The sequence below is a fragment of the Austrofundulus limnaeus genome, unplaced genomic scaffold, assembly GCF_001266775.1.
Source record: "Austrofundulus limnaeus strain Quisiro unplaced genomic scaffold, Austrofundulus_limnaeus-1.0 Scaffold17, whole genome shotgun sequence".
Lineage (NCBI taxonomy): Eukaryota > Metazoa > Chordata > Actinopteri > Cyprinodontiformes > Rivulidae > Austrofundulus > Austrofundulus limnaeus.
In genome coordinates this window covers 3,013,320-3,023,275 of record NW_013952419.1, presented here as the reverse complement: position 1 = coordinate 3,023,275, position 9,956 = coordinate 3,013,320, and the positions used below count along the sequence as shown (strand labels likewise).

The 9,956-nt window shown below is 40.6% G+C and overlaps 2 protein-coding genes across 3 annotated transcripts in view; both read left to right on the top strand.

Moving 5' to 3' along the window:
* dclk1a (doublecortin-like kinase 1a) overlaps nt 1-7,468 on the top strand; it is a 53,759-nt gene extending 46,291 nt beyond the window's left edge. The window contains exons 10-17 of one of the 2 annotated variants that reach the window (XM_014003297.1): nt 1,035-1,181; nt 1,791-1,924; nt 2,299-2,376; nt 2,665-2,761; nt 2,839-2,919; nt 3,015-3,128; nt 3,282-3,355; nt 5,328-5,487. In XM_014003297.1, coding sequence (XP_013858751.1) covers nt 1,035-1,181; nt 1,791-1,924; nt 2,299-2,376; nt 2,665-2,761; nt 2,839-2,919; nt 3,015-3,128; nt 3,282-3,355; nt 5,328-5,385 — 783 coding nt within the window. In that variant the 3' untranslated portion in view covers nt 5,386-5,487. Of the gene's footprint in view, nt 1-1,034; nt 1,182-1,790; nt 1,925-2,298; nt 2,377-2,664; nt 2,762-2,838; nt 2,920-3,014; nt 3,129-3,281; nt 3,356-5,327 lie in introns of both variants that reach the window. The other variant, XM_014003296.1, reaches the window with a different exon arrangement.
* Nucleotides 7,469-8,555: 1,087 nt separating this feature from the next.
* rfxap (regulatory factor X-associated protein) overlaps nt 8,556-9,956 on the top strand; it is a 2,410-nt gene continuing 1,009 nt past the window's right edge. The window contains exons 1-3 of the mRNA XM_014003295.1: nt 8,556-8,707; nt 8,796-9,229; nt 9,771-9,881. Coding sequence (XP_013858749.1) covers nt 8,798-9,229; nt 9,771-9,881 — 543 coding nt within the window. The 5' untranslated portion in view covers nt 8,556-8,707; nt 8,796-8,797. The remainder of the gene's footprint in view (nt 8,708-8,795; nt 9,230-9,770; nt 9,882-9,956) is intronic.

Genomic DNA, 9,956 nt, shown 5'->3' with positions numbered 1-9,956 from the left:
CACACACACACACACACACACACACACACACACACACACACACACACACACACACACGTGTGTGTGATCCTTGTATTAAGCTTGAGTGCGTCAAAGCAGAGCAGAAGAGCCAATCAGACGGTGCAGACAAATGACGACGTCGTGCAGAATGAGACCAAGAGAATCAGTTTTGTGCAGGCCCCCCTCAGGCGCTCGTGTGTTCACATTCTCCATTCTCTCTCTGGCTTTCTGGAAARAAGAAATGTTTGTGCATAATTCAGAAGCCAAGAATGTGATCCATCTGTTCGCGCTGTGGCGTGGAGTACTACAGAATATAGACGCGAGCCAATCTGTGGGGGAGACGTGCGTATGTGTGACCGTGTCCCAAGTTGGAGGACGGAGACGGGGGGCAGTGGATGAATGAGGTGGAAAACTGTTGCTGCCTTGGTGACACGGGCTGAGATAGTGAGACAGAAAAATAGGATCAACTGAGGTGAAAGTGTGCCACCGATCACCCATGTTGGACCTGGCCTGTGAACCTGAGGCCTAGAAGAGGAAACTTTGAACTCYGGTGAACCGAGCGAGAGACGGTAACGTCATGAACTCTGGAGGGGTTTAGGGAAGGTTTCCAGCACAGAGACCCACCCTCAATGTCACCGACTCCACTGAACCCTGCCCCATCTCATGTGTTGTACCTAAAAATATTCTTCTTCAAATGTATCAGTGTATCTATAATATAGACATTTTGCATTTCAACAAAGGACAGAATATAGAGGCTGATTTGTGCATTTGGTAGTTCTCATATTAAAAYATTTGTCTATTAGGAAGTTATGTAAATCTGTGTACTCCACTCAGACAGGATGAGAGAAAAGAGATGAACGAGTGACATAATGACAAAGAAATGACTTAGAGAGCAGAGGAGTGGAATAAGATATTCCTTAAAGACAGGGGAGGAGGAGTTTCTAAGTTGAGGACTACTACTACTTATTTTTTTGTTTAACCCTGAACACGTGGCATTCTGTTTCCAATACTAACAGCTCAAATATTCTTCGCAGGGGGGAGATCTGTTCGACGCCATCACCTCGGCCAACAGATACACGGAGCGGGACGCCAGCGGCATGCTCTACAATCTGGCCAACGCCATCAAATACCTCCACAGCCTCAACATCGTGCACAGAGACATCAAACCAGAAAACCTGCTGGTGAGTTCACGCTCTGCACACCGGCTCACATAACTTTGCTGCAGTGTGTTGCCCCCGCCCACCACCACCACCTTACACCTGCTCTTGTTTCCTGTTGCCTTTCTGAATGAACGATGAAGTCATATCCCCGACTCTTGGCGCTCTCGCAGAAAGACGTGACTCATCCGCGCTGCCTTCACACCTCCTGCACACTCCCTCGTTCGTTCCATCTCCCTTCTGTTGAAATCTTTATTGTCAGCTTCATACTCTTAAGAGCTGTTTCTGCATGTGCCAAGTGATGCTCTGGTCAGATTCACACTTTAAAAAGCTACTATTCCAAGGCCACATCGATTGCCACACACCTAATATACACCCACCCACCCCCCACCCTGTCTTTTTTGGTTTTCAGCTGAGTTAATTAACGCTTTGTTTAATGCCTTGGTACGAAAGAACTAGGTGGACAAATTGAAAGCAACTGGAAGCCTCAAAAAGCATCAACTTCAATTAGAAATTGTTTGTAACTTTAATGCAACGCATGTAGAATTCAGTGTTGAAGCTGAGGTTTTGGTTACTGACCTCACAGCAGCTATTTAAGATCATGAGTGTTTTTTTTTATTGTTATTTTTTTAGGTGTACGAACATGCAGATGGGACCAAAAGCCTCAAGCTGGGAGACTTTGGTTTGGCAACTGTGGTGGATGGACCCCTCTACACTGTCTGTGGGACCCCAACATATGTAGCACCTGAAATCATTGCAGAAACAGGGTGAGGATACAGCAAACTAGACAGGAGAAAAGCCATTTGTATTTTTTTCTTTTATTTTCAGTATTTTGCCTTTAAATACGTAAAATAAAACAATGATAAATGCATTAAGACCACAACCARTCGACTAAGGAACAACTTCTTTCCAAGAGCTGTTCAATCCATCTGCCCACCTTCCATCCCCTCTACCTCCCTGCAGTCATACTCACATCCATTTGCTGCACCTTGAGGTCAAAAGGAGAACACAACATATATAAGCTTTATTATTGTATTTATATATTTACTTATTGAGGGCAACATGACAATTTTGTTATGTTCTAGAAACATAAAGACAAATAAAAAATATTATGTCTTAACGGAGTTCTGTATCCTGATAGGTATGGCCTTAAAGTTGACATCTGGGCAGCTGGAGTCATCACCTACATCCTGCTGTGTGGTTTCCCGCCTTTTCGAGGGTAAGCTAGCCAAACTTCTTTTGTCACTTTTTTGCTCTGATGTTACAGAGAGTAACAGTGATTGGCATTTGTTTTTGTTTAATTATCTTTAAATGAGCAGTTCTTTAGCAAAAATGTATTGGTTGCAATTAGATACTTACCACCAGAGGTCACTGTTTCTTATGCTGCAATTTCAAGTTATTATTTAAACTGTGCATCTTTCATTGCTGTGGACATTCTTAATCGAAGGGTTGTGTGTTTTTTTTGTTTTTTTGTTTGTTTGTTTGTTTGATGTGGTAACATTTGCAGGAGCAGCGATGATCAAGAAGCACTTTTCGATCAGATTCTAATGGGACARCTAGAATTTCCTCTTCCCTACTGGGACAACGTGTCAGAGGCAGCCAAGGTGAATATCCTGTCAGCCATATGTGAACTGACTCGTGTGCTCTCAGTCGTAACACCCCTTTCTATTTGCCTCTGCAGGATCTGATCCGATCCATGCTGGAGGTGGAGGTGGACCAGAGGTATACTGCCCTGCAGGTGCTGGAGCACCCTTGGGTCACTGTGAGTACAGTTTCTTTGAGTTTTATGTTTGGCTGCGGCGTTTCCTCTCCCTCAGAAACACTGATTTTTTTTTTGTCTCCTTTTTTTTCTTGCAGAACGAGGGTCTGTGTGAGAACGAGCACCAGCTGTCAGTAGCAGGAAAGATAAAGAAGCACTTCAACACCGGTCTGAAAGTCAACGACACCACTGCAGGAGTGTCGGTCATTTCTGTAAGTCAACGCYACAAACAGTTCCTATGAATCAGCTCGTTTGGCAGATTCTTCTGTGCAGAGAGTTCTTTCAAAGGTTTCTGTTCTATAAGTTGGCGCCACTACTTCCTTCAGGTGTTGGGACTGATTGTGTTGGTTTCTCCTTGTGTTCAGCTGGATGACAGCTTTTCTATGCAGAGATCTGGGTCGTTGGATTTCTACCAGCACCCGGCCATGTACTGGATCAGGTACACACGAGCAGAGTCACAATCCCCCCTCGCAAWCAAAACAAATTGATAGCACCACCCCTCTCCCCTTGCATCCCTTGAGTGCTGCCCATCTGGATGCTGCTTGTGGGCTGGTTTTACAGCATCGTTTTGCTTTTCGTGCTCAGCTTTTCGCTTCTCCCCCTGCTGCACCCCTTCACTCGTTGCAAACACAGATTTTATTCCTGCATTGCTGTTTGTCTTCTGGCCAAGCCTCGTCTCGTGTCGTGTTGCTGTTTATCTGTGTCTCYTGGAGCTGCATGTGTGAAAAGTTGTCTAAGTTATCTCACGTCCTGCAAAAGCTACGTTTCTGAAAAGAAAGTCACAGTCCCTCGGTGCACAATGTGAAAACTGCTTTTCCAACGAAACCACCCTTGCTTGTGTCTTTTATTTACATTCACTTGCTGTTTTGTTTGTCGTTTTGTTGCCCATCATGATGCCTTTTTTCATGAAATCTAATTATATAGCTGTCATTATCCAGTTTCTGTTGTGACTTTTTCTGCTTACAAATGGAGGACCATGAGATTTAGAGTTAACGTGCCTGTGACAGCTTTTCATTGATAACATGTTGCAAAACAAATTCCACATCGCTGCGATTAACAGTTGTTGAGATATTTGCATGTGAAGAAACAGGAAGTGATGTCAAAGGGTAATGTCAAGATATAAACAGAGCATTGTWACAACAGCTAACAACACAGACTGTAGAGAATAATCTGATGATTCTTTAGATTATTTTAGTTTCTATCAAGGAGAGATGAAGAAGAGTTAAAGTTTAAATAATTTTGTTTTAATAAACAGAGACCAGTCAGTTTATTTTATTAATGAGTACCCCTTTGACGTCACTTCCTGTTTCACTTTGGCTGAGMCAAATTCAAAAGAAAATAGGCCAGTTATGTGACAAAATGGGTAAAATCATGTGTACTATGCCAATTTTCTTAAGTATAAAGATGCTTCTTTGACTTTTTGTATTTGAAGGATAGTCGTGTCACAGGCCCTTTAAAAAAAGATACACCAGGACAAAGAAAATGACAGAGAACACAAAGAACTAAAGAAATTGCCTTTTTGCGCCACCACTTCTCCCCTTCCTAAAACTGTTGCTAAAAGCTAAAATTAGCAAGGTGGTAGCCAAAAGCTATAACAGGCACAAGAAGATACAAGTAGATTTCAGAGAACAATATTTTTGAAGAACTGATGAGATCTCAGTGTATTTTCTGGGGGAGATGATTTGGAAATAAAGTGATTTCAATGGGAATWGCCTGGTTAAAAAAAGGTAATACATAACGAATCACAAAAAAATGTATACAGACAAATCCAACAAAAATAGGTGCGTTATTGTTGATTCTTTTAATTAACAATGGGGCAGGAATAAGTCAATATAAAAATCTTTTTGCAAAGGACAATATGATGTGTCACTTAGAGACTACTGAGCTCCAAAAAATGCCAAACTTTTGAGCAAATGCTGTCACAACCAACAGAGTAAACTGGAGATGTTGGTACTGTCCATCTAAACACCAACAGCCAGAGGTGTATAAAATACTGAAACAAATGTCTGAGAGTAAAAAACAAAACTTTTTCTTTAAAAGAAAATGTGTAAATTGCTCAGTTTTCTCAACTTTTTTTAGTGCATAAACATTTCATGACAAGTTCTGGTCATATTTAARTTTGTAGCGTGTAACCAGCTAATTGTAAAGAAGTAGCCTAAAAGTTTAATTTTTATGTTGTGAATGTAACAAAATATAAGTAGAAGTTAAGATTTAAAAGAAATACTTGGTAAAATGACTGATGCTTAAAAAATACTTAAGTACTATAATGATGTAAATGTACTTCATGACTATACACATCTGCAGATAACTTCCAGGCTTGTGTCCATCTCTTTGGTCCTCCATATTGTTTGAGYTACTTTGCTGCTCGAGGGCCTAAAGTCTCATGCTGAGTTCTCCCTGGTTTCCTTCAGGCCACCCCTCTTGATAAGGAGAGGCAGGTTCTCAGACGAAGACGCCACCCGCATGTGAAGCGGCCGCCTTTGCAGACGATCCAGACTGTGAATCCAGAACTGACGACAAGCGCGCGCCAGGCGGAGCCTCCCAGCTGCCTCCCCGGCCTGCCCGCAGCCCCCGCTTCCCTGACCCCTGACCCTTCCCCGGTCCCAAACTCCCCATCGGACTCTGATGATGTTTCCATCAGCTCAGCCAGCAGCACCGTCCTCTCCCCCAGCTCGCCTCTTCTCGAGTAGGCCAGGGTCGAGGAGTGGGGGTGGTGAGCAGGTAATCCTCATCCAGCTCCCTCTGTACGGAGGAGGAGGAAGAGGAGACACACCCAGCAGCTTATCCTGGGGGGTGGGGGCCAAACGATGAAAAATCCCTTAATCTATCTTTCCAAGGAGGAGAGATTGATGGAGGGGTGGATTAAAAAAATTAAAAGATGCAAAGAATTCAGGAGGCATATGACTGAGGCAACAAGGAAGATCAGAAGGAAGAAGGGGAATATGTGGATAAACTTTTTTTTTCTTTTTTCACGTTCTCTCATCCGAGCACATGTTACTGAGCTCAAGGAGCAAGAAAGGACAAAAGACAGTTGGCCTTTCGGTGATGATCCGGGCTAAAACATGGAAACTTTTCCTCRCGGTGGAACAGCTCTACGGCAATACGAGAACGTCATCCAAATGTTCATGTTTTATTGAACCTAATTTAGTTATTCTTTAGCCGCTACATTTTTATAAGCATCGCTTTTTTTCATAGAAAATCTTCTTTGTTAACTTATTCAAAGAGTTTGGAAGGAAAACAATGAAAAAAAATGAAAAAAGTGTTTAGAAGTAGAACTTCAAGCTGTGTAACGTGGGGTAGAAATGATGAAAAATGATAGATTGGAAAATCAGAACTGCATGAAATTTTGCTAAATGTGTTAGCAGTAATCAGAGACAGAACTTGTGCTTTGACTTTGCTCTTCACGGTWTTGAAGTTGCCTTTTCTGTAACGTTGGACTGCAGTGTTACGGTTTACATTTTACACTACAATAATGGTGCATTTTTCTGCTACCTTTTTCTTTACATCTCAATCCAAAACAGAAAAAAAAAAAAAACATCTGCCACATCCACAAGCTTGTAGCAAACCCAGATCTGAACTTCTCTTTTCCTCACATTCACACTCAGTTCTGTCATTAATCCTCTTTTTAACCACCCCATCAAAAAACTTCACTTAAACTTTACGACGGTTGTGATTTAGGAGTTTCTCTTCCAGTATTTGGTTTTAAAGGGGGGGTTTTATTTGTATGATGACAAAACACTTTTGCAGATTTTTTTTTTAAATAATCAAAAACAAAGAGAATGAAAGATGAARACCAGCAGCACCAGTGACGAGCAGTCAGGTTAAAAGGAGGGAGAAAGGTTTGTTTGAGCTCTGTACAACCTCATTCATGGCTTCATTTCTTTAGATGAAAGCATGACAGACATACAGTAGCCTATTCTTATTCAAACAAGCTGTATTAGTGATAAAGTACTCTTTATATGTTCATGTAAATAACAATTTTATTTATTTTGATAGTTCGCAATACAGTATATTTCTTTACTAGTAGTATGTCTATGAGAATTGTACAAATAAAAGAAAAAAAAAGAACAAGAGTTGTGTAACAGCAAAAGAAACGATCCAGAGATCATTGGGTTAAAAAAAACTGATGTGGCATCTGGATGTGTCTACAGTGAAATAAAGATATTTGATTTCTGTTCAGGCAGTGTTGTCACAGCCAGTAAAGTTATCTAATTTTAAGCCAGAGGAGTAAAAAAAACAAAAACAAAATAAAAATGCAGATCTGCTTCAGTTTATTTTTTAAAAGTTTAATTCACTAAGCAGAAATTGTTGCACTTGTCAATGTTTCTGTGTTTTCTCTCTCATCCTCACGCACAAACACACACACATAGACACACACAGTGATGCTGCAGTATGAATATGATGTGCTGTTGAAATCCACACTCTCCGGCACGAGGTTAACCAAAGTGCTCCACCTCATTTGAGTTCCTTCCCCACAAAAAAAGAAGTAAACAACTGATACCTGTACCTCTGTTCATCAATGGTCTAACAGCAGCAGTAGAAATAATTAAAATGTTTAAAGAAAAACAAACTCTTGGTGTCTTTTTTAAGAGTATTAATGTGTTTTTTCAGTTGCTTTCATATAGATTTATTTAGCTTTCTCCTGTAGAATGAACACTTTCATTCCAACAAGACCCTTTTATGATATTTACATTTTTTGTGTACTGGTGGGTACTTGACTAGAAGGGTACTCGACATGTTTATGAATCCCAATTATGGTGAGTTAAGTGTGTGTGTGTGTGTGTGTGTGTGTGTGTGTGTGTGTGNGTGTGTGTGTGTGTGTGTGTGTGTGTGTGTGTGTGTGTGTGTGTGTGTGCGCGTGCGCTTTACAGTTCAAGTGCTTCAAACACAAGTGGGAGGAAAAAGTGACATTTTTGTTGCATGTTAATCATAAAAAATATAAAAAAATTTGGGAGGCAAGTAAAGTTATTCCCTAATATTCAACCTAAAAKTTATCAGATAACATTTGACCAAACCAAATAATTAAATTAATAACATTAAAAACATGTAATTTGGTATAAAAATGTAACCTTTCAGTGTGCAAGAAAAAAAATAATGTGATTTTTTTGTCCATTTTAAAGCTAAAAAGCTTGATTATTTTTTCTCTTTAATATTGCTAACCAAATTCCGAAAGTTAGACAGTTTGTTTTACCTTCAGAAACATACTTTAGCAAATGCTTTGCAAATATATTTTTCTACATGTGGTGAAAAAAATATTAAAAACACTGTATGATGTCCTATTAGTCTATCTAGTACTATTAGGATTTCTAAGATTTGTTTTTAAATCAGATGAGTCAGGGAGACACTAAATAAATTCCCCAAAATGCAACGAATAATAGACAAAAATGCACTAAAATATAAAATAAGGACCATTATACTAAAATAGGTTCAAAGCTATTACAAAGACCGATATAAACAAAGATTATAGTAGACTATGATGACATAAAACAACTTTTTTATTATTTTTGCTTGCTTTTTATAAATTAAAACGTAGAAATAACAAATGACGTGCACTTCATTTATTGACCGGTAGATGTCGCTGTTATACAAGAAATCAATCAGCGAAGAATGTGCCAGTAGGTGGCGGAAATGCAACTTTTTTTCACTACGTAGAAGAAGAACCTGGGTTCATGTGTTGTTGCTTTCGCAGATTACAAGTCAATTAAAGCTAGCATTTTAAATGATGGCGATAAAACACATATATTTATAAAAAGGTTACACTTTGTGAGTAGGATAAAGTGGCTCAGAACATGTAAGTATGATTGTAAACTCGAGCTAACCGTGAAGGACGGATAGTAAAGCTTGTTAGCTGTCAGCTGCTCCCTCTTTGTGCACCGCAGACATGATTGAAGAGGACGCTCCATCATCCGCAGCAAACAAAGATAAAGACTCCACTCTGCTGCTCACCAAGGACGGACAGAGGTACTACGTTAATAGGAGCGGGGTGGTCGACAGCAGGAGTGTGGTGACGCCGCACGAAGCGGAGAACAACGTCTCCGACATGATGATGGACGACCCGGACGAGGAGAGCGACGTCATGGACCCCTCTGACCCCAGGGACAGCGCAGCTAGCCCCGAGGAGCTCAACGACGAGGAGGCCTCGGAGGGCGACAACGCCCCCAAGCAGTGCACCTACGAGGGATGCCAGGAGACGACAACGCAGGTGGCCAAGCAGAGGAAACCGTGGATGTGTAAGAAACACCGAAACAAGATGTATAAAGACAAATACAAGAAGAAGAAGAGTGACCAGGCCATGTCCAGCGGGAAACTGGACGTAAGTCAGAACCTCTTTATTTGAATCCATCACTGTACCTTTTATATGAATCATCAAAAATCAAACAGTGAAATATTTCTTTTACTTATTTACTATATGATCATATTACTGATACTCACTGATGACAATAATAAACAAAAATATTATTTTATAAGTACTAACCTGATTATTACCCTGTCAGTTGTTTTGTTCATCACTTTCCATGTTTCTTGGACTTGTCTAGAGACCATCTAAATTAACATATTTTTATAATCCTGTCAGGATGTATTCTGGTATGGTACTCATTGACTGGATAAAGTTTTCACACAAGTTAGCAGTACAGGCAGTACTAAGTTGAAGTAGTTTATGCAAATCCTCTCCACCTGTCAAATCTTGTTTGCTATGAAGTTAAAAACGTCACCTACAGATTTTAAAGCTGTTAGTGTCTTTCTGGTTCTGCGTTTTCTCCCCCGAGACGAAATTCTAGTTTCAACAAATCTCTCTAGCTCTTCTCTGTTTTTGTTATTATTTAATTATGTGTGTATTTGTTGTGGCTGCTCAGGAAAACTCTGAGGAGCGGCCAGTCTCTGTGAACAAACAGCGCCTGGGGACCGTGGGGGACCGTCCTTCCAGACCCTCACTTATTGAGCAGGTCCTCAACCAGAAAAGGCTGGTAAGTCATTGGCTCTGCTGATCTATTGGGCCACGAAACAGAAGGATGGGTGGCAGCAAAAGCATTGGGTAGCTC